This window comes from Rhodnius prolixus, unplaced genomic scaffold (genome assembly GCF_049639745.1).
Source record: "Rhodnius prolixus isolate KJV_2025 unplaced genomic scaffold, Rpr scaffold_6, whole genome shotgun sequence".
Taxonomy (NCBI): Eukaryota; Metazoa; Arthropoda; class Insecta; order Hemiptera; family Reduviidae; genus Rhodnius; species Rhodnius prolixus.
This window is the reverse complement of record NW_027411634.1, coordinates 3,340,592-3,363,498: the sequence shown is the minus strand read 5'-3', so window position 1 is coordinate 3,363,498 and position 22,907 is coordinate 3,340,592. Positions and strand designations below refer to the sequence as shown.

General features: G+C 35.6%; 5 protein-coding genes and 1 long non-coding RNA gene across 31 annotated transcripts in view; 5 read left to right on the top strand and 1 right to left on the bottom strand.

Annotated features, from left to right (window-relative positions):
* Positions 1 to 22,907, bottom strand: part of wake (ankyrin repeat and fibronectin type III domain containing protein wide awake) — a 532,593-nt gene that overhangs the window by 65,957 nt on the left and 443,729 nt on the right. The gene's annotated exons all lie outside the window — the stretch shown is intronic.
* LOC141460075 (uncharacterized) lies at positions 1,648 to 3,641 on the top strand. 2 transcript variants are annotated; one of them, XM_074139741.1, is made up of 3 exons: positions 1,648 to 1,806; positions 2,881 to 3,141; positions 3,226 to 3,641. In XM_074139741.1, the coding sequence occupies exons 1-3, from the start codon at positions 1,731 to 1,733 to the stop codon at positions 3,342 to 3,344; spliced, it is 456 nt and encodes a 151-aa protein (XP_073995842.1). In that variant the 5' UTR covers positions 1,648 to 1,730; the 3' UTR covers positions 3,345 to 3,641. The 2 variants fall into 2 exon arrangements, with proteins under 2 accessions (XP_073995842.1, XP_073995841.1); XM_074139740.1 differs by having other exon boundaries at positions 2,881 to 3,641.
* Positions 5,808 to 9,792, top strand: LOC141461326 (uncharacterized). The gene is made up of 4 exons (XM_074142273.1): positions 5,808 to 5,832; positions 5,908 to 6,502; positions 8,631 to 8,722; positions 8,815 to 9,792. The coding sequence occupies exons 1-4, from the start codon at positions 5,808 to 5,810 to the stop codon at positions 9,651 to 9,653; spliced, it is 1,551 nt and encodes a 516-aa protein (XP_073998374.1). The 3' UTR covers positions 9,654 to 9,792.
* On the top strand, positions 11,593 to 13,394 carry LOC141460069 (uncharacterized). 9 transcript variants are annotated; one of them, XM_074139730.1, is made up of 3 exons: positions 11,593 to 11,852; positions 11,931 to 12,140; positions 12,264 to 13,394. In XM_074139730.1, exons 1-3 carry the CDS (start codon positions 11,786 to 11,788, stop codon positions 13,157 to 13,159), a joined length of 1,173 nt encoding a protein of 390 aa, XP_073995831.1. In that variant the 5' UTR covers positions 11,593 to 11,785; the 3' UTR covers positions 13,160 to 13,394. The 9 variants fall into 9 exon arrangements, with proteins under 9 accessions (XP_073995831.1, XP_073995832.1, XP_073995834.1 ...); XM_074139731.1 differs by having other exon boundaries at positions 11,931 to 12,371; positions 12,495 to 13,394; XM_074139733.1 differs by having other exon boundaries at positions 11,931 to 12,419; positions 12,636 to 13,394.
* LOC141460097 (uncharacterized) lies at positions 15,713 to 17,099 on the top strand. The gene is made up of 2 exons (XR_012461727.1): positions 15,713 to 15,864; positions 16,873 to 17,099. It is a non-coding gene; the product is annotated as an uncharacterized lncRNA (long non-coding RNA).
* Positions 19,739 to 22,883, top strand: LOC141460078 (uncharacterized). Its single transcript, XM_074139743.1, has 2 exons — positions 19,739 to 20,080; positions 21,878 to 22,883. The coding sequence occupies exons 1-2, from the start codon at positions 19,984 to 19,986 to the stop codon at positions 22,111 to 22,113; spliced, it is 333 nt and encodes a 110-aa protein (XP_073995844.1). The 5' UTR covers positions 19,739 to 19,983; the 3' UTR covers positions 22,114 to 22,883.

Here is a 22,907-nt window from a genome sequence, read left to right as displayed (position 1 = left end):
AAAAGTAATCACTGAGAAACCAGAGACAGCTAATTATTTCTTACATCAAAGTATTAATTTGAAAAACATCAGCTGCCAAATTAAAAACCTCAGAATAGCGAAACCTTTTTTCTTCAATGAAGTGTTACCTTCCTGTTTTGGATGCTGCTGTCTGGACCACGGTTTGGGGATCAAATCAGAAATATTCTGTGTTTTATCTTACTGTGATTTTAATGTTTAATATTAATTTACGTCGGATTTTCTTCCATCATCAGAGGTATAATAATCAGGTTGGTGTAAGAGGTGTGGCTATTAAATAACGAGACTATTGCTGTAAAAGATTTTATTTTAAATTTATGCATATTTAGTTATTATCACCTTCAATATACACCCCTCTCCTATCCCTACAACGCTCCATACGAATTTACCATTGTTCGAAACAGTGCTGGAAGTCTTTTTCTGTCAGCTCCTGCATGACGCGTGCCGCTTTTCTCTTTCACAGCTTCAACGGACTGAAATCGTGTTCGTTTTAATGCGAATTTGACATTAGGGAACAGATAAAAGTCACATGGGGCCAGGTCAGGCGAATAAGGCGGATGGTCTTATAAACTGGGATGTTGTACTTGGCTAGAAAAGTCTTGCGACAGACAATGCAGTGTGAGTCGGGCGCGTTGTCTTGATGGAGAACCCACTTGACTTGTTCTTCCACAAATCTTACTCTTTCACGGAGTTGAGCAAGCACTTCATGGTAGTAATGTTGATTAATTACAATCGATTTTTTTAACAGTTTTGGACGTGGAATGGCGACCCGGGTGGTCATCATCTCCGTCGTCTTCTCAGCCATCTTGGAACCGCTTGAACCACTCAAAAACTCGCGCACACATGGTTAACATTCATCGGCCATAAACTTCTTTTAATAAAAGATAAGTTTCAGTAGCGGTTTAACCAAGTATCATGTGAAATTTCACGACAATTCGTTGCTCTACTACATGTGTAGTAACATGTTTTTTCGGCAAAACGAAACTAACACCTCTAGTACACAAACGACGGTTCCGTTCAGACAGATTTCTCTACAAACACGTGAGACGCTGCACAATCGAAAGAAAACGCTTTACGCTGCACAGCAGTCGCGGTCGTTAGGATTTGCCGCATGCATAGTTCTTCTGCAGCAGCATCAGTCTCGTTATTTTAATAGCCACACCTCATAGAGTTTTCGACTTTAATTGTTTTGTGTGAAACGGAAATCTAATTGAAGTAGAATTCTGTACAGCAAACTGATCATTATACTTCTGACGGTGGATTAAATGTCCAAAACCACAATATTATAAAATCAACGATATTATCCAGTACTGTGGAACCTAACCAATTTTTTTTTAAGTTATCCATGATAAAGCGTCCTTCATGGAACTTTTAAACGTAACGACGTCGGAATTTTCTAATAGCAAATATTAAAGAAAGAATAAAAAAAAAAGAAGATAAGTAACCATTTATTTTTGGGAGCAAAAAATGTGGAATCAAATAATACGAGTATAGTTTAGATAAAATTTGTTATTTATTTATAAATTTAATTTATTAAAAACCTCAAAAAAGCATTAAATAAATTGCTGATAATAATTAAAAAAATAAATAAATAAGCGATTTCTGATAATTTGGATATCCTAGTAAACAACTTTTGTATATAAATACGATCAACTTAAGTTGCTAGGTATAAGTTCTCTGTACTCAACTAAACTTACAGTTACGGTAGCACCATGAAGTTACTACTTGTTTTCGTAATATGCATCACCATAATACACATTTATGGTGCACCACAACCACAACCAGGTGGTGAGTATGGTACATTTAAATTTTAGTAGACCAATTTTCTATCATTAAGACTTATCAGACCGATAAGTGTGCGAGTAGAATAGATTAGGTTTTTAAGCTGTTTGTAAATGCGGTTCCATACAAAGTGTAGACAGAAACAGAAGTTTTTATAGGACTAGAACGACCTTAGGGACCTTCTCGAAAGTCGAAGGGTTAACCACTCAAGCAAACTAAAAGATTTGCAACTCATTTACACAGAAGGAGACATCATTTCTTCTTTAGGTCAGTGTCTAGATGGAATAATTTAAAAAAAAAAAAAACTGACTGTCGCTGTTGTGACCTCAAAAAACAGGTAGTCTAAGTCGGCCTAGACACCCAACAAGGTTTGGATGAAGATTCTCGGCAAGCCAGTAACCTGGCAGAACTCTGGAATAAGGGTACCATTTGTTTGTCCAGCAAGAGGATGTAATCTCGCACCCACCAGCTGGAAGCTCAACGACTGCCAAATAAACCTCCCAATCCATACACACTCCACAACTCAGACTTAGGCACACTCACTCAAGCTAGAAACTTAGCTCTAAATCCATACACCCTAGTACCTCTTCGTGTATATATATATATATACACACATATATATATATATCACTGCAGTCGCACTATATGGTCTTGGTAGCCCTCCACTATTTTAGAAGTCCTCAGCTTTCTCAGGAAAGTCAGTTAAGGGTGGCAGCATTGGATTTGCTAATTGTATGACAGGATGAATATACAAGCCAGGATATATTGCTCTATAGCAGGAGAATGTGTTAATCCTTGAAATAATTTGAAGACATGTCCAGAACTTTTTTCAATCAAAGGCCCATCCTGGTCAAATGGTTTCTTTGGAACCCAGATCCAAATAGTTTTAATGCCATTTTCTAAACGAAATTATCCTCGATTCTATCATGGAATCGCGCTGGAATTGAGGGACTCATTGTTAATTTTTACGATTAGCGAAGAATGACTCATACAAACATACTTTGGTTGGCCTTCCTTGTCATTATTAACGATAGACTAGTAGTTTGGATATGTTATAACATCAACTTAATTATGAAACAGGTTCATCTAGTAGTTCGGAAGGATCAAAAGGCAGTTCAGGTTCATCAGGTGGCGAATCAGAAGGTTCATCAGGTGGTGAATCAGGTGGCGAATCAGGTGGCGAATCAGGTGGCGAATCAGGTGATGAATCAGGTGGTTCATCAGGTGGCGATTCAGGAGGCGAATCAGGAGGGGAATCAGGTGGTGAATCAGGTTCATCAGAAGGCGGATCAAATTGCGGATCAAGTGAATCAGAAGGTGGTGAATCTGGTGGTTCATCAGGTGGTGAATCTGGTGGTTCATCAGGTGGTGAATCTGGTGGTTCATCAGGTGGTGAATCAGGAGGCGAATCAGGTGGTTCATCAGGTGGTGAATCAGGTGGTGAATCAGGTGGTGAATCAGGAGGCGAATCAGGTGATTCATCAGGTGGTGAATCTGGTGGTTCATCAGGTGGTTCATCAGGTGGTGAATCAAGTAGCGAATAAGAGTAAGATTCATCAGGATGTTCAAATTCGTCTCCTTAATCTTCCAGATTTATTGTTATATAGAGAAAGAGTGGTAAATCAATCAAATCCATATCAGCTGCATTATCAAAATCTATTCAAGCAAGTCAATCAAAGAAAAACACAACCTTTCCAGCCTTACCGTTTTTAATGGTTCATCACTCGATAGATGTAGTTATTAGAGAGAGTAGTTTTATGCTATTTTATTATCTAATTACTTTCTTGGTAGATTTATTGCACAATAAATATTTATATAATAAAAGAAAGCAATGCACTTGACATACGTCATGGTTTATTTATTTCATCCTAAATCCAGAATGGCAACCGGTGCCAACAAATCAGGCATTACCTAACTAAAGAATTTTTTTTTTTTTAAATTTCTCTTGAAAATAATGTTTAAAATTGGTTTTAACCAATCAGCTGGCGAGAGGTAAGATCAAAGTAAAAATAAAAATTAAATATATTTGTAATAGTTATGTAAGAAAACAAAGATAAAACAAAAACTAAAAATACAATGATAAATGCAAACTAATCGCAAGTTGCAGCTTAACTACAAGTAGTGAAGTACGAAAAATAAGTATGACGACGGGTGGCCCAGGTCAGAGGGCAGTTAAGTTTTTTGCGGAAGCCAAAAGCTCATTAAGGCTTCAAAAAGGTTATAGTGCCAACCAAGAAGAAGAAGAAGAAGAAATTAAGAAGTTTTTTAGATCAAAATTCTACTTCGTTAATCCCTTCAATAATAAAATTAACAATTGCAATAATTAACATCTTCCAAAAGGGATGAGCACCTAATTAAAACTGTCCTGTAGGACATCTGTTTAAAGAGTTGATAGTAAAAAACTGTACGAAAAAGTATAATGTTGAAAAAATACCCCAAATTTGACAATTTTTTGTACTTATTTTTTTCTATAAAATTTAAAAGATAAAATTTCTAAATTTTCTTTGAAATATAATGGCATTAACCAAGTTAGCATGTATGATTTTATTGCACAAATCACACTAATCACATAGATTTCGAGAGCAAAGTTGAACAAAAATGTTGAAAAAAAAAGGCATTTTCAGAAATTGTTCTTATTCTTGTTCTTCTTCTTCTTGTTACAATAATTTAACACCAAAATTCAAAGTTAATATCTAATAGGAGTTAATCATTCATCAAATCACTGAATGACGATTGAGAGATCTCTATAATTAATTAGTGAATCGACGAAAGAGCTGTAGCACATGATGTACTGAGGAGATTGGGTGCAGAACATAGTGATATTTTATATGTAAAATATTTTCTTTCTTTATTTTGCAACTTTAATTAATTTTACAATTAGCAAAAGAGATGAGAGATAAGGAAATGCACGCATATATGTACGTATGTATATGCACTTACATACACGAGCGCACACATGCATGTGCTCCAAGAGACATGAGTGGAGTGAACGACGACCATCCCAGTAATGGAAGCCGTTAGTTCCCCCAGATTGGCAAGCTTACACAGCAACCATCCTAGGAGGTCGGGCGTTATGTGTTGAGATGTTCGCTACCTTTGCTTTAATCTGCGATGTGGATTTGAAGGAAGTGTTCTGGTGGACATATTGTGTGGATCAGAGGGTTGTAATGACTGCCTAGATTGGAGTTTCATGTATCAAGATTGGGCTATTTCCAGAGACGAGAGGAATATTTAGATCAGAGTGTAATAGTGTGATTGGAGACGTAGAAGGGAGCGTTAACTATTGTTCTTAGAATTTTAGGACTGTAAAGTTTGAAGTCTGTTGTTGTTCGATTTTTTGGCACTTCCGTAGAGCTGTATTCTGTAAGTCCATATTGGGGCAAGTAGGACGGTATATAGTTCTCTTTGGTTCATCAGGGTCAGTTTTGAACGTTTGTCGAGTAGTCTTTTTAACATTTTATATCACAGATTGAGGTCAGTTCGTTTGAGTCTCGTGTGGGGGTTCTAAGTTGTCAAGATGTAGTGTTTTCTTGTTTAGAGTGAATACTATGTATTTAGATTTCAATTCATTCACTTTAATTCCTCACTTTTGCAGCCAAGGCTCGAGAAGATTTAGGTGTGATTGGAGTGCACGGCATGCTGTTACAGGATCTAGATGAGGAGAAAGAATTGCAGTGTCGTCCGTGAAAGTGAAAGTAATTGTAGTCGGGTGAGTTGGTAAGTCGGCAGTGCAGAGAATATAAAGTAAGGGGGCTAGAATGCTTCCTTGAGGAACTCCAGCGAGTATTGGAAGGATAAGAGGACAAGGTTTTTGACTTGACTTTTTAGCCTTTAAGTTCAAATCAGTTTCACTACTTCGTTTTAAATTAGTAGATCATAATTAAGAACTTAATTAACTTCATATTACTTTATTAAAAATAAAATGCTGCACCATAAATCTATAAAGAAAATATAATTACTTTGAACCAAAAAAACAGGAATGTGTTAATTAAAATAGCAGCATTAGGATGATAGATCAACAGCACGATGCCGGTAATTTGAGGATTCTTGATTTACACTTGATGCCTGCTCAATTTAAAGATTACCAGGATGATTAAGATTCTTCTTGATCTCCACCACAGGATGATTCAGATTCTTCTTCTTCATCACCACCACTGGATGATTCAGAACCTTCTTCTTCATCCCCAACACTAGATGATTCAGAACCTTCTTCTCCATCACCACCACTGGATGATTCAGAACCTTCTTCTTCATCACCACCACTGGATGATTCAGAACCTTCTTCTTCATCACCACCACTGGATGATTCAGAACCTTCTTCTTCATCACCACCACTGGATGATTCAGAACCTTCTTCTTTATCACCACCACTGGATGATTCAGAACCTTCTTCTTCATCACCACCACTGGATGATTCAGAACCTTCTTCTTCATCCCCACCACTAGATGATTCAGAACCTTCTTCTTCATCCCCACCACTAGATGATTCAGAACCTTGTTCTCCATCACCACCACTGGATGATTCAGAACCTTCTTCTTCATCACCACCACTGGATGATTCAGAACCTTCTTCTTCATCACCACCACTGGATGATTCAGAACCTTCTTCTCCATCACCACCACTGGATGATTCAGAACCATCTTCTTCATCACCACCACTGGATGATTCAGAATCTTCTTCTTCATCACCACCACTGGATGAGTCAGATTCTTTTTCTCCATCACCACCACTGGATGATTCAGAACCTTCTTCTTCATCATCACCACTGGATGATTCATCAGACGAACCCTCAGAATCTGATTCACCGGATTTTCCAGATGACTTTCCAGAATGACCTATTATTATTACACATGTAGAGATATTTATTATATTTATAATTCTAACTAAATCTGACTCAAATAAAAATCTTGAAATATTTATTTATATTGAACGCATACGCACTAGAATGTGTTGGTTTCGGTTCGCAGATAACCGTGTATATAATTGTGACGCAAATTACCAACAAAAGAAGTACCTTCATGGTGCTGAGCTCAGTAAAGTAACTGTACCCTTAGCTCAGAGTTTAACCCTATTTATTCCCAAATATTGTTTGTACAATCCCAGGAAGTAACAATATTGGTTATTACCCAACTCTACACCAGTCATGTATATTTAATGTAATGTTATCGTTGGTGACACCGTTAAATAACGGTTTACATAAATTTAATTTAACGGTTTACATAAATTTAATGACAACAAAAATTATTTTAATTTCAAAAATATAATGCTAAGGAACTGATAAGCTGCTGGCCTCTAAACCATCTTCCATTAAGAGGGAACCTTAATTAAAACCCATCGCCTGGAAGTGCCCTAATCAAGTTTTCCGAGAAAAACCAAATAACACAGATTTTTCCGTTCAACTGAAGGAAGTGTGTCCATGTTTAAAAAATTCGCCTAAATCAGAAGTACCACAATCGAAAAATGTTCTTTTTGATTTTTCCGGAAAATAGCTGCTATGAATTTTTTGTTTTAGAGGAAGTCGTATGAGGTTTCTTACGTCATGAATGGTATTTCTTATGCCATGAGGAATGGTGTATTTCTATTCAGAATACAATTCCAGAAATTCGAACATAAATTTTAATCTACTTGCCGGAAGTGGAAAATGAAAATATAGAAATGTCAAGAAAATCTAAAAGAGAAAGAGAAAGTCTTATGAGGCTTGTCATTATTAATATTAATTTTTATATTGAATATCTATTTTTATAGATATATTAGAGATTAGATTATCGGGGTAGGACCTGTGCCCCACGGCACCGCAGCCAAAAGAGGCTTATTGTGCCTTACCCTTTTTGGATCTAGTAGATGAAACCTCTCCTACTAAGAAGGTTGAGGACTTTCCCGTACTAGTTCTTTTTTGGGCTACTATATCCTTTGGTCTCAAAGAGCCAAAGGTTTCATAGCGCAATCGAACAGTCAGTGAGAGGCAGTGTCCTCCTCTTCCAGACACAATCTGCACAACAGATCCGAGCTAATAAGCCCCCCTCCTTGTACAGATGACTATGCCCTATGTGTACTTTGTAACAGTATATGTTGCTCATGTTCATGTTGTTAGGCTGGGATACCCGCAGGGACGCCAAGTACCCGGAAGAAGTGGCTACTCCACTTCCCCCCTACGGAGATATAGATATATAATATATATTTCATTTAAATTAATAATTAATTAATAGATAGCAACTTGAAGGCTTATTGGCCATTGTCTAAGATGGTCCAGTAGATAAATGATCCTTTTCTTGCAAGGTCCAGAACTTGGCCACAAGTCTAAGATGGACTTCTCTGGCCGCAATGTCTTGCAAACGTATCGATAGAAACCCAATCAAATCAGGATGTGAGAAATCGTTTATCCTCCTTAATCTGACAAAGGATACCATAGGTTCCAGGTTGAATAAGAACCCCCCACCCACCTACCCGCCCGCCCTGTGAAGTTGTTTCCTGAACCTGTCGTGTGCCCTGAAGGGCGACCATCCAACAAATTATATTATTCTCCAACTTAACTTCAGGAACTCCTGAGTTTCCGATAATAATTTTAGATCGAGCATAATTTTTTTTTTTTTTACCGGATTTGTTATCTGGAATAGCCTTGGGATTAAATGTTCCCCCCAAAAAATCCATTAGACTAATAACTCACTTAAAAAGAAAAATCTATTTTTATGGACTCCTGATAAGCACTATGATAAGAGTTCATTAAATATAAATCACGGTAGAGTGGTAACTCCGAACTTACTTCCTAGAGCAACATTTTGGTATAAATAGTGTTAACACAGAGCTTCGAAATTATAGTTAACTGAACTAGCAACATGAAGATACTATTTCTGTTCATCTTCTGCTTCACCATAGCACAAATTTATGGTAGACCACAACCAACACACCACCACAGTCATTCTAGTGAGTATGCTTAGTACATTAAGTTCGATTTTATGAAAATCATATTTTTATTTTTATGCCAAAGCCTAATATAAAAACATTTGCAAAAACAGGTCATTCAGCAAAGTCATCCGACAGTTCATCTGATGAGTCAGGATCATCTAAACAATCATCAAGTCAATCAGATTCTAATGATTCATCCGACGATGGAGGTGGCGAAGAAGAAGCATCTGAGTCATCTAGTGATGATGGTCAGGAAGAAGAAGGAGAAGGTTCTGAATCATCCAGTAGTGATGAAGGAGAAGAAGGTTCTGAATCTTCCAGTGATAGTAGTGGAGAAGAAGGTTCTGAATCTTCCAGTGGTGATGAAGGAGAAGAAGGTTCTGAATCATCCAGTGGTGATGAAGGAGAAGAAGGTTCTGAATCATCCAGTGGTGATGAAGAAGAAGAAGGTTCTGAATCTTCCAGTGATGATGGTGGGGAAGAAGAAGGATCTGAATCATCCACTGGTGATGATGGTGAAGGAGCAGAAGGTTCTGAATCTTCCAGTGGTGATGAAGGAGAAGAAGGTTCTGAATCATCCAGTGGTGATGAAGGAGAAGAAGGTTCTGAATCATCCAGTGGTGATGAAGGAGAAGAAGGTTCTGAATCTTCCAGTGATAGTAGTGGAGAAGAAGGTTCTGAATCTTCTAGTGGTGATGAAGGAGAAGAAGGTTCTGAATCTTCCAGTGGTGATGATGGAGAAGAAGGTTCTGATTCTTCCAGTGACAGTAGTGGAGAAGAAGGTTCTGAATCTTCCAGTGGTGATGAAGGAGAAGAAGGTTCTGAATCTTCCAGTGATAGTAGTGGAGAAGAAGGTTCTGAATCTTCCAGTGATAGTAGTGGAGAAGAAGGTTCTGAATCTTCCAGTGATGATGGTGGAGAAGAAGAAGGATCTGAATGCGCGAAGTGATTCTACTTATAAAGCAATCACGGCCAGTGGTTGTCGCACTGATGTTCCTCGTCTAATACTCCCACTTACACTAATAGTATAATTCATGTTGATTATGTTCAAAGTAGCATTTTTATGGTGCAGCGTTAATTGTAATGTTTATAAAAGGTTATAAAGCATTAAGTTCTTGGTTACTTAGCTACCAATAGCAAGGTTTTGACAACGATTTGGACTTAGGACCTGAATTGGCACAGAGAAGTTAAGGTTCAAGAAGTCCCTTTACACTTGAAGAAAAAAGAAGGAAGTTCACGTTTTTTTCCCCCTTACGATGAGTGATTACACTACATTTGGTGACAAATTATTTGTGATTTTTTTTCTTTTTGGAAAAATCGAGGAAAATTAAGAAGAAAACCTCGGAATAACATTTGCCTTACCTGTAATATACACAAACTAATTGTAAAATACAATAATTAATCGGGTGCAATCGAATATGGAATTTATTTTAATAATTAACTTTTTTTTAGTCTAATAGAATCATAAATAATTAGAGAAATATAATGGATTCGTATGTTAGGCGCCATGAAATAGGCTAGACCCGCAAAGCTAAGATGTATTGTTGGTTTAGTGGGTTCAATTCCCTATCTGTAAGTCTTGGATTTCATTTAATGGTTAATATTAAATTTATCGTAAAGTGTGTTAGGCGGTTATAGGCTAGACCCGCAAAGCTTAGATGTATTGCTGGTTAGTGGATTCGATTCCTGGTCTAGGTTTTGGATTTTATTTAATGGTTAATATGAGAAATTTATAGTAAAGTATGTTATGCAATTATAGGCTAGACCCGCAAAGCTTAGATGTATTGCTGGTTAGTGGATTCGATTCCTGGTCTAGGTTTTGGATTTTATTTAATGTTCAATGTGAGAAATTTATAGTAAAGTATGTTAGGCAATTATAGGCTAGACCCGCAAAGCTTAGATGTATTGTTGGTTAGTGGATTCGATTCCTGGTCTAGGTTTTGGATTTTATTTAATGTTCAATGTGAGAAATTTATAGTAAAGTATGTTAGGCAATTATAGGCTAGACCCGCAAAGCTTAGATGTATTGTTGGTTAGTGGATTCGATTCCTCAGTCTAGGCTTTGGATTTTATTTAATGGTTAATATGAGAAATTTATAGTAAAGTATGTTAGGCGGTTAGAGACGAGACCCGCGAAGCTTAGATGTACTGTTGGTTGATTCCCGATCTAACCTCCGTCCACGGAGGACCCTCTAATGTAAAGCCCATTAATGAAAAATTTAAGAAATTTATTAGCAGAGGGCATCAAGTTCATCAGATTAGATTAGAGGGTGAGAATCATCAGCGACAAGGTTTATCGAAAGGACGTATCCAGATAATATACCATAGATGAATCGACCGTTACATCAAGTGACTTGATTCTTGATTTCTGCTTACAATAATTAGCATAATTATTGACTAAAAATAGTTAAATTTTTCTTTATAGTTTTATGTTGCTCCTTTGATTGTATGCAAAAAATAAAGAAAATAATAATGGTTTCATCCAGAAAAGTTTTCCCCAAGTATCCAGAGATTTCCTTCGTAAAATGAATGATCTTGGAAGTTTCAGTAAATTCCTATACAGCTTCCGCAACTTGTTTTGGCCACTATAACCTAAAATATACTAGCAAAGAATATTTGAGGTAAATTATCATTTTTTTTTTTGTAATAACGTGACGTCAATAATTTAGAAATAAAATAAAATTGATAAAAATTGTCATTTCTTGAAATTTGACGCCAAATTATGATGCATAACTTTTTCTATTTTTTCTACTTTTTATTTTTTAATACTGACGTTATTTTTAACATATTTTATATCAATCGAATGTAATAAGAACTTCATAATAGATAATAATGCCCAAAATAAAGTTTTATTGAAGTGCTATTTATATCACCGTTTCGCACGTGTATTCACAACGAGACACAAACACACAGCACAAATTATATACACAAAAAAAATTGATATACACATATTGTAAGACGTCCAATATATATCCCCTACCAATTTCATATAAGATATCTAAATTCATATATAAATAGACAAAATACTAGGCTAGTGACAGTTGTCCTGAATTTACTTCTTGTTTTTTATTACGCAAAAGGATGAAGCTCTTGTTTGTTTTAGTGTTTTGTGCCACCATTTTGCAAAACTATTGCGCAAATATAAGAAGTGAGTATTATTAAATATTTAATTTTATCAAAACAAAAATTGCTTTATGAAATCTTTTAAATTATTATTTGGAAATAGGTTATAATCGAGAATGTATGGGATCTGGTGAAGAAGGTTCAGAATCCTCTGGAGGTTCATCAGCTGGTGGTTCGGAAGATTCAACAGAAGGTGGTTCAGAAGGTTCTTCAGAAGCAGGCGGAGAAGAAAGTGAAAGTCGTGCAGAAAGATCAGCAGGTGGTTCGGAAGGTTCATCAGAAGAAGAAGGTTCATCAGGTGGTGGTTCAGAAGGTTCATCAGAAAGTGAGGGTCCATCAGAAGAAGAAGGTTCATCAGAAGGTGGTTCAGAAGGTCCGTCAGAAAGTGAGGGTCCATCAGAAGAAGAAGAAGGTTCATCAGAAGGAAGTTCAGAAGGTTCTTCAAAAGGAGGCGGAGAAGAAAGTGAAAGTCGTGCAGAAAGATCAGCAGGTGGTTCGGAAGGTTCATCAGAAGAAGAAGGTTCATCAGGTGGTGGTTCAGAAGGTTCATCAGAAAGTGAGGGTCCATCAGAAGAAGAAGGTTCATCAGAAGGTGGTTCAGAAGGTCCGTCAGAAAGTGAGGGTCCATCAGAAGAAGAAGAAGGTTCATCAGAAGGAAGTTCAGAAGGTTCTTCAAAAGGAGGCGGAGAAGAAAGTGAAAGTCGTGCAGAAAGATCAGCCGGTGGTTCGGAAGGTTCATCAGAAGAAGAAGGTTCATCAGGTGGTGGTTCAGAAGGTTCATCAGAAAGTGAGGGTCCATCAGAAGAAGATGGTTCAGAAGGTTCATCAGAAAGTGAGGGTCCATCAGAAGAAGAAGGTTCTTCAGAAGGAGGCGGAGAAGAAAGTGAAAGTCGTGCAGAAAGATCAGCAGGTGGTTCGGAAGGTTCATCAGAAGAAGAAGATTCATCAGGTGGTGGTTCAGAAGGTTCATCAGAAAGTGAGGGTCCATCAGAAGAAGAAAGTTCATCAGAAGGTGGTTCAGAAGGTTTATCAGAAAGAGAGGGTCCATCAGAAGAAGAAGGTTCATCAGAAAGTGAGGGTCCATCAGAAGAAGAAGGTTCATCAGAAAGCGAGGGTCCATCAGAAGAAGAAGGTTCTTCAGAAAGTGAGGGTCCATTAGAAGAAGAAGGTTCATCGGAAGGTGGTTCAGAAGGTTTATCAGAAAATGAGGGTCCATCAGAAGCAGAAGGTTTATCAGGCGCTGTATTGCAAGGTCCATCAGAAAGTGAGGCTTCTTCAGAAAGTGGAACGAGAGGTTCAATAAACAGAGCATCATCTGCTTTAAGAGGATGACTATAAACTTCAATTCAATCCTTAGCTCGTAGTCAAGAAGTTGCTAATCAACAGAAAATATCATTGCTCGATGGAAAACATACCTCAATATGGTTGGCATCAAAATCTTTTTCTTTTTTATTTTGTACACTTTTCCACTTTTTAGGCATTTTCTATTTTATTTGTTTGTACATACATGTATATTTTTGTTTGCACTAACTTTGTAAATAATTAAATAAAAGATGGAAACGCTATAATCCAGTTTCTTTTCTTTCGAATTCTACAAAATATACCATAAAATAAAATAAAAACATCTTTTTAAAGCCATCATCGAGATATCGCGAACAAAAAAAGGTTGCACTTCCTGTTGGAAGATTTTGACCGGAACCCAAGTATTAGAGGAAAAGACGATGATGATATTCAAGCAGAAATTTTTGTTTAAGCCATTTTATTCCGTGTTATTTGGATACGTACCATATCAGGTACCAACTACCATATCAGGATTATTTATTATATTTCCAGCAGTAAACCAAATATTTTGTGAAGATTTCACGCAAGTTTGTTATTTTTATTTTATTTTTTTCTGGCTGTACTCGGGAAACGGGAATATTTCGTCAAAATCAGCTGGCGATCAAGACTTTAATAAATCGATTTTCCATATATAAATATATATACATATTACAAATCACAGGAAAATTCGTTCAAAACTCCTTTTGGACGCTAAGAATTCAGCCATTCCTTTAGAGTGTTGCGTATGCACACTGTAATATTCCAACTTATAATAATAGAAATTTTATGATATATTTTATTACATTATATTTTATAATTATCAGAACCCGTACAATAAAAAAAAAAGAAAGTAAAGTAATCGCCTATTTTTTCAGGCGGGGCTTAACGTCCAACTGCCAATTAGGTGTCGGTGGACGGAGGCGACTAGCAAACATACTTTATTGTATATCTCTTTTATTAACCATTAAATAAAATCAAAACACTAGACTGTGAATCGAACCCACTAACCAACAATACATCTTAGCTTTGCAGGTCTAGCCTATAACCGCCTAACATACTTTACTATAAATTTCTCATATTAACAATTAAATAAAACCTAAGGCATAAGGCACCGACCGGGAATCAAAATCACTAACAACATCTAAGCATTGTAGGTCTAGCCTCTAACCGCCTAGCATATTTTACTATAAATTTCTCATATTAACCCTTAAATAAAACCTAAGGCACAGACCGGGAATCGAACCCACTAACCAACAATACATCTAAACTTTGCGGGTCTAGTCTCTAAACGCCCAACATACTTTACTATAAATTTCTCATATTAACCATTAAATAAAATCCAAGTCCAAGACCGGGGAAATCGAAACCACTAACCAACAATACATCTTAGCTTTGCGGGTCTCGTCTCTAACCGCCTAACATACTTTACTATAAATTTCTCATATTAACCATTAAATAGAATACAAGTCCTAGACCGGGGAAATCGAAACCACTAACCAGCAATACATCTAAGCTTTGCGGGTCTAGTCTCTAAACGGGTAACATACCTTACTATAAATTTCTCATATTAACCATTAAATAAAATCCAAGTCCTAGACCGGGGAAATCGAATCCACTAACCAACAATACACCTTAGCTTTGCAGGTCTAGCCTATAACCGCCTAACATACTTTACTATAAATTTCTCATATTAACCACTAAATAAAATACAAGTCCTAGACCGGGGAAATCGAATCCACTAACCAACAATACATCTTAGCTTTGCAGGTCTAGCCTATAACCGCCTAACATACTTTACTATAAATTTCTCATATTAACCACTAAATAAAATACAAGTCCTAGACCGGGGAAATCGAATCCACTAACCAACAATACATCTTAGCTTTGCAGGTCTAGCCTATAACCGCCTAACATACTTTACTATAAATTTCTCATATTAACCACTAAATAAAATACAAGTCCTAGACCGGGGAAATCGAATCCACTAACCAACAATACACCTTAGCTTTGCAGGTCTAGCCTATAACCGCCTAACATACTTTACTATAAATTTCTCATATTAACCACTAAATAAAATACAAGTCCTAGACCGGGGAAATCGAATCCACTAACCAACAATACATCTTAGCTTTACAGGTCTTTCTAGGATTTAGGTTTATAACATTGGTTTAATCACTATTTGAACTAACGATTTTTTTGGGGGGAAGTCGCCGCTTCCAACAACAGAAATATATATATATATATATATATAATTAATAAGCCCACGATCTCAAATTTGACAAGAATGCATATAACTTCCGATTTCCAGCAATCAGTAATAGTTGGCAACAATGAAGGATTTGCGAAGATTATTTTTTTTGGTATCTAATTTCTATTTTATATATAACAATAGAAGTTCTAAATTACAAATGGCGAAGAAACAAATAATGTTTATTACAATGCTGTTATAAAAAATTTTATTACAGTATTGTTTGGCAAAACTGTAATAAACGAAAATAATATTATAATAATAGTAATAAATCTACAAATAAAATTTTTATCACCCAAGAGAAATTATTACTTATATGTTTGATCAGTCAGTTCAAAACAATTATTTATTAGAAAATTTCAATTGAATCAGTTTGAAAACATGAAACTAGTAATTCAACTTTTGTTCATCTTTTGTGCAATAAGTACGAGATATCATTTAGTAGATTCACAAGGCGGTTCAGCCTATGGTATTGTCATATTTATATTTCAATGTTTCATTTCTAACTAGGTTTTCACTAGGTAATTTGGCAATCGTGACAAAATTTTGGATGTTCAGATATTCCATGGAAATGTCCGGTTTTTTTTTTTTAATGCCGTCTGGAAAAGTTGGTTTTTAACACCGGAAGCTAAACTTTTTTTGGTATTATGTCGTTGGTTTTTTTTTTTATTTTTTTTTTTTCAGAATGCAAAGTGTACGTAATTTAACAGTCAATATCTCACTACCGGAAATAACACTGTATAGTTTTATTTTTAATACAAAAATTTCGAAACTTAAACTAACTCTTTTTTTTTTCAAGCTTTCCAATTGGTAGAAGTTGAGAGGCCATTAGTATGGGATTAGAATGAAAAGGAAAAACGGTATTTGGAAAAGTCGGATACGAAGGTAAAAGTTCTTAAGGGATAGGTATGAATGGTTAGGTTAGTCACGTATAAAAGGGAGACTAAGGATGCGTTAGATTTTGGACTGTAAGTGACTGAAATGCGATTTTCGACTGTTTTTGTCAGCCAGTACCGGATACTGTCGAAGTTTGTATGTCCATATGGTGGCCTGTAATGGAATATATACGGTTGTCTTTTTTTAATTAAGCAATATAAGTTTGAAACGTTTGCTTAAAAGTTTGTTTTTTTTCAATATCCTGTAACAGTAATTTATTTCACTTCCTTTAAGTCAAGGATGACGATTCCATATTAATCGTTTGCCAAGATGGAGTAAGTCCTAAGTAACGGACTTAAGTGATTCAATGTAAAAACGAATATGGCTGAAAAATATGCAGCGGGAAGTATTTTAGAATAAAATTAAAAGTTTTAAATAAACCAATCGAAAACCAGTGAGCAAATTTAATTAATTAGACGAAATAAACTGACCGGAAATACTGATTTGTTGTTGTTGTTGTTCTTTTCGATAATTGGTAACTTTCAAGAGAATAAGTAGAATAAATAATTAATTTTTACAACTTTGATTCTATATTTTACAGATAGAGTGCCAGGTCTCTGTGTACAATATTCCCTGATAGTATTGGGTGCGGATGATAGCTGTCTCAGCTACTGTGCTACTACCTACAATGCGTTTGGCGATTGTGAAGGAGAAATATGTGTTTGTAGGTAGAAACTGGAAATCCTGTTATTATTTGTAACGGAAACAATTTACTTATTATTTGCGTACGATTTATAAAATAATGCATTAAATTTTATGATTTTTTCATTTTTCTTTTTTTTTTTTTAATTAATCCCTGCATATTTCTCTCCTCAAACCCTTTCAACTAAAAATCTTGAGATCACTCCCTAGTCCAGAGAGATTCTCCCTTTATTCTGGTGACTAAATCGAATTTTTGCACAAATAATTCCTTTTTGACGTGAATACGTCTTTAAATTTGCTATCATATGGAGGCAATCCAAAAAAACCTAATGATAACAAAATCAGGGGATACAGTTTGGCATTATAGTTTCGAATCTATCGTGCCTACATCCAAAATTAAATTAGACCACTGGATAGCTAAAGGATCAAAGAATTCATTACCATAAGCGAGGGCTGTGACGCATCGCGCGCGCGGTGGAGGGGGAAGCGCTGCCATTTTGAGATCATTTTGTTGCGTATCGATATTTGCAATTAGCATAACTTTTGACTCGGAGAAGCTATGATGTTCGTTTAAGTTTTAATCAGTCAGCTGTAGTCACAATCTATCGATTTTTTTATAAAACATTAGTGTAAAATAGTGACAGTGAATATAATAAGGTGTTAGAATAAAAAAATATTATCCAAAAATATATAATGTCGGCCTATACGCGTCGAAAAGCCAAAAATCCAAATACAGAGATCGTATACGGTTGGAAAGGGCTTCTCAAGAACAATCGAATGGTTAATAATAAAACACCATATGATCGAGTCAAGCTGTTGCCGGAAACGTAAAAGAATGAATGCGGCCGAGCGGATCAACGACGGTGTCAGTACATCTGTGCAGCGGGGGCGGTTGAAATTATGCAAGTCGATGATGAAATCGCTTCTACATCGACAACGGACTGTATAGGCATAGATTGTGTTCGATCGTCGATTTGTTTCCTTGATTTCATCCTAAATACATGAATAAAAATATTTTATATAAAAAATATAACACGTTACCTAAACGTATTTACGTACAATACACGGCCGTGTCCATGACGCAGCCACACGTTAACTTTATTGGTGGTGGAGAGGGGTGAAAAGACAGAAGTATGCAAAATACCTGTTACTGAACTTCTTATTACAGGAAATGTTCCATTTAATGAAACAGGATTATTTGTGTACGTACCTGTAACAGAAGAAAAATGAAAGAACGCTATCAGTCACATGTTATCAAAAATTATCATTATTTTTTATAAAAAATTAAAATAAAATCTTAGAAATTATTATAGAGAAAATATGGAAGTGCAGGAAAAATCATTTCAGGAAAAGTGTCATTTCCGTTGGGCCAATTTTTTTTCTCCCTTAATTTATTCCATAAACATCGCTAGTCGTAAAGCAATTTGCAGATACGAGAGGCACTATTTATATTTTGAGCCTAATAATGAAAAAACAGTAATTTGTCATTGAAAATGACTTTATTGTTTTTCAAAAATATACAGCTCCAAAACATAGGTTTTTGTATGCATCAACGGCTTCTTCTGCCGACGAAAATCGTTGTCCACGTAATTTATTCTTGACGTTCGGAAACAAAAAGAACTCATTTGGTGCCAAATCAGGACTGTACGGCGGATGACCCATTAATTCGATTTTATGAGTGCACAAATAGTCGGTTGTTAGGCGAGATGTGTGACAGCTGGCATTGTCTTGATGAAGAATGATCCGACGGTGCTTGTTTGTTTTCCTTATTTCATCGAAGACTTTCGGCAAACAAATGGTTGTGTACCATTCAGAATTGACCGTTCTCTGTTTCCTCTAAAGGCACTGTTGCCACATGACCAGTTTTTCCGAAAAAAAACAGGCGACCATTTGTTTCGAAGTGCTTCGAGCGCGAACAACTTTTGTTGGATTTGGTTCATCTTGAAACACCCCATACAGCTGACTGCTTTTTAGTTTCCGGCTCCATACGCATATATCCATGATTCGTCACCTGTTACAATCTTATACACGTCTTTTGAAGCATGTATTTCTTAAGCATTTGTTTGCACCAATCGACACGAGCATCTTTTTGAGATTTTGTCAGATTATGTGGGATCCAACGAGAACAGACCTTTTTCACGGCTAAATGATCATGCAATATTTTATATATACTGGTGGAACTAATGCCTAAGGTTACCTCAATCTCACAGTATGTCACATGACGATCTTGCATTATTAGTTTTTGCACAGCATCAATGTTTTCTGACACAACAACTGATTTTTTAGGCAAACTTCACAACTTTCTTCGGTGAACGAACGACGACCACGATTGAATTCGTTATACCAGCGTTTCATAGTGGCAAAGGATGGGGCTTTATCGCCAAAAGTGGAAGTAAGTTGATCGATGCACTCCTGGTCTTGATAATCCACGTCGAAAGTCGTTGCAATAAATCATTGCACGAAAATTTTCACGAGTTAATTCCATTTTTTTCGCTGGGACACAATTTTTCAAGTGACTGTAAACAACACAAATCGCGCTCAAATAACAAAACGTTCTGAAGAAGGTTATGGTCAAAAATGTCAAACTTTCAAGTGGAAACGTCAGATAGCACCTGACAACACTCAGTGTTGCCAAGGCTCAAAATAAAAGTAGTGCCCCTACGTAATGTACAAAAGCTTTCAGTGTTTACGAAAAAAACAGTGGAAAAGCTTTAACAAAAAATTAAATAATTGGAAAAAGGAAAAAAAGAAAATTTAAGGTATATCTCAGTAACTTTTCATTAAAAATTATATAATTTTGTAAAAAAAATTTAAATTGGCAGAACATGTAATACCCCCCACTTTCAACTGTCTCCATCAATAAAAAATAAGTAAACATTTTGTTTTGAAAAAAAAAAAAAATAAATAAATAATATTTACTAAGTAAAATATCTTAAAATTTATCGTAATATACTTAAAAGCGCTGATAAAGTATTTCCACTTATAGTTTCCCGTAGGGATAACTTGGAAAATGAATGAGAAAATGAAAATTTTATTAATAATAGCAATAATGTCTAGTTTAATAATTTGGCAGATATATTTCATGATTAAAACACAATTTTATGAAGGTAAGTGCCACAATTTATTGATTTTTTTTGGGGCGGGGGGAATCGTACTTTAAAAAATACGGGGGTTTTCAGCCGGAAGTAGTATAATAATTTTGAGGTGTTTTAAGATTGACAGAGTTTTAGAAGTTTTTCTGTTTCTCTTTTACACATAGACACACTATACAAAATTCGAACCGGATATCTCAGGGGTCGGCAACCCGTGGCTCGCGAGCCGCATGCGGCTCTTTTATCCCAATTCTGTGGCTCTTCAGCCTGCCCAAAACATAATGTATATTTTAATTTTATTTAAACGAATGAAAACTCCATTTATTACACGCATTTTTAAAAAAAATAAGATCAAAACTGTTAGAAGTACTGAGCAAGAACAAAGTGTGGGAGACCTTCTGCCAGATTTCTGATATTATCAGTGGAACAGAAGTCACCTCAGAACATCGTGTACCCTTTACAACCAACGAGATAACTTCTTTCAGCAAGGCACCTATAACATCTGTAGATGTTGAATGATCTTTTAGTCGTTACAAGTCCATCTTACGCCCAGATCGTCGTCACTTTACGTTCCAACATTTGAAATTTCATGTGGTTGCAAACTATTTCGAAGAGTGAAGTTTTCAAAATTGAAAATTTAACACATCTTTTTATAAATAGTAAAAATGTTCTTTGTTGTATAAATAATTATAACTTGTAAAAACAAATTATTTTGTTCCTAATAAATTATTATAAATTGTAAAAATGTTCTTTTCTTGTATAAATAATTATAACTTGTCCCCCCCCACAAAAAAAATCCATTTTAATAAAAAAAATGTCCATTTTACTTAAATATTCCAGAAAATATTTTAAGAAAATCACATATTTTCCACATAATTGACGAAAATAAATGCATATTTTAATTAAATATTTGGCATTTTTAAATACATAAAAATCCGTTCCTTAGTGATTACAAATGATCTTCAGAGTTGTTTACACTCTATCACCCTTGCGGCTCTTGGTAAGAATTATTAAAATTTTTTAAGGAGAAATGGCTCTCTACTTAAAATAGGTTGCCGACCCCTGGGATATCTCATTTAAATACCATTCAGAAAAACCCCTACAAGGTTTCGGTTCTAAAAAAACAGGAATATTCCTCACGTTTTCTTAGTTTGGTTTTACAACTCTTTTGTTTTTGGGGTTGTTTTCTTTGAAAATTTCTAAGGATTTTAACGAGAGAAAACACTTTATACAAGATCGGCAATGTACTAAGCATGTTTAGTGGCGCTAAAACGAAAAGTACCCTATAAATGGTTTTCTCCTACTGGATTTATCTGACAGTTTAATCCTATATTATACTATCCTAAGATTATTTCAACAAAATAGCCAGTATTATCCGTCTCAAAAAAAGGAAACATCATGGCGATTATTGAATATTGTCTGGACAATCCGCAGACAATTTTTTACAGTGTACTGCACGGGCACGGTTACTTCCGGTTCTGCAGCGTTACGTTTGCGTTTATTTTGATCCCATTCGAGTACTCAGGTTTGTCAATCAAATATCTCTCGTCGTTGTATATTTTGTAAGTCAGCTTCACACTTAGATCGGCTTATGCCCCAAAACCGGTAGTTGATTTAGGAAAAAAAAAAAATATGCGTACCAAAAATGTTTTGAATCAATAAATATAATTTCAACGAAATGGGCTCCCCTCAAATTTCTATAATCACAAGACAACAAATGATATATTTTTATTGATTAATTTTACTTAGTAACAGACTAACCCCCCTCCCCCCTTAAAAACCCACTTAAATCCATCATTTTTTCTTTTCCAGAATATTATTATGATTATAATGGAGATAATCAAAATCAAACATCCACAGAAATTGGCCAAAAATCATCAAATTCCAGTAGTAAAGATGATGCTAGTACTGCTGGCCAAAAATCACAATCAATTGAAGGCAGTACTGAGTACTATAAAATTTCAGATGATGATGTTGCTGATGTGGAAAATTCAGATGAATCTACATCATTCTTTGACTTTGATTTTATTGATGGGTTATTGGATTAGTAATCAAATAATGTTAACTATTGAGTTAATTATGGTTCTGTTAATGTTAACTGGAGAGTTAGTGAATAATAATACTTCAGCTATTTATCCCAGCTAATGGGATTGGGTAATCTACATTGAAGGTACACCGTCCTAGGGACGCATAAAATACTTAAGGGGACGAATGATTATAGATTACAAGTTGATGCTTCCAAAACCTTTATTGGCACAGTTAGATGGATAATAAATGGACAGCTTGTAGGGTGGTGATGAACGGTGTACGATTCTCGTCTAGGAAAGAGCCAAGTTACCACTTTTTGAGAGCGGTTTTCCAATCTATCTGTCTGCCCTCTTTACCATCTAGAACACTCTCAGATTGTACTTCGGATATCTTGAACTCAAGGGAGTACTGTAGGTTTGAAATTTCTTTGTGTATTTCTCTTATAACTATTTAGATGTTCTGAAGAAGACTAGACTAAATTTAGAAGACTACGCTCTTAAGGGAAGTACTAGCAAGTGTGGTGGAGCTGGACATCTGGAACCACCACTTCAAAGAGGTTCCAAACCTCTTTCTCAGCCTTCTCCCCCGGGAAGAACTATCTCTAGGAGCAGAAGAAGAAGAAAATCTAAATTACGATCTCTAAACGAATTCAGTGATGATTCAAAAAAACACAAACAAAATAAAAAATACTAAAGCAAAATAAACGAAACACAAAATGTAAATTTCGACATTTGAGTATCCGTTGTTGACCTTGACAAAATGTCACGACTATCACCAATAACAATAACAATCCAAATGGATAAGCATAAAGACG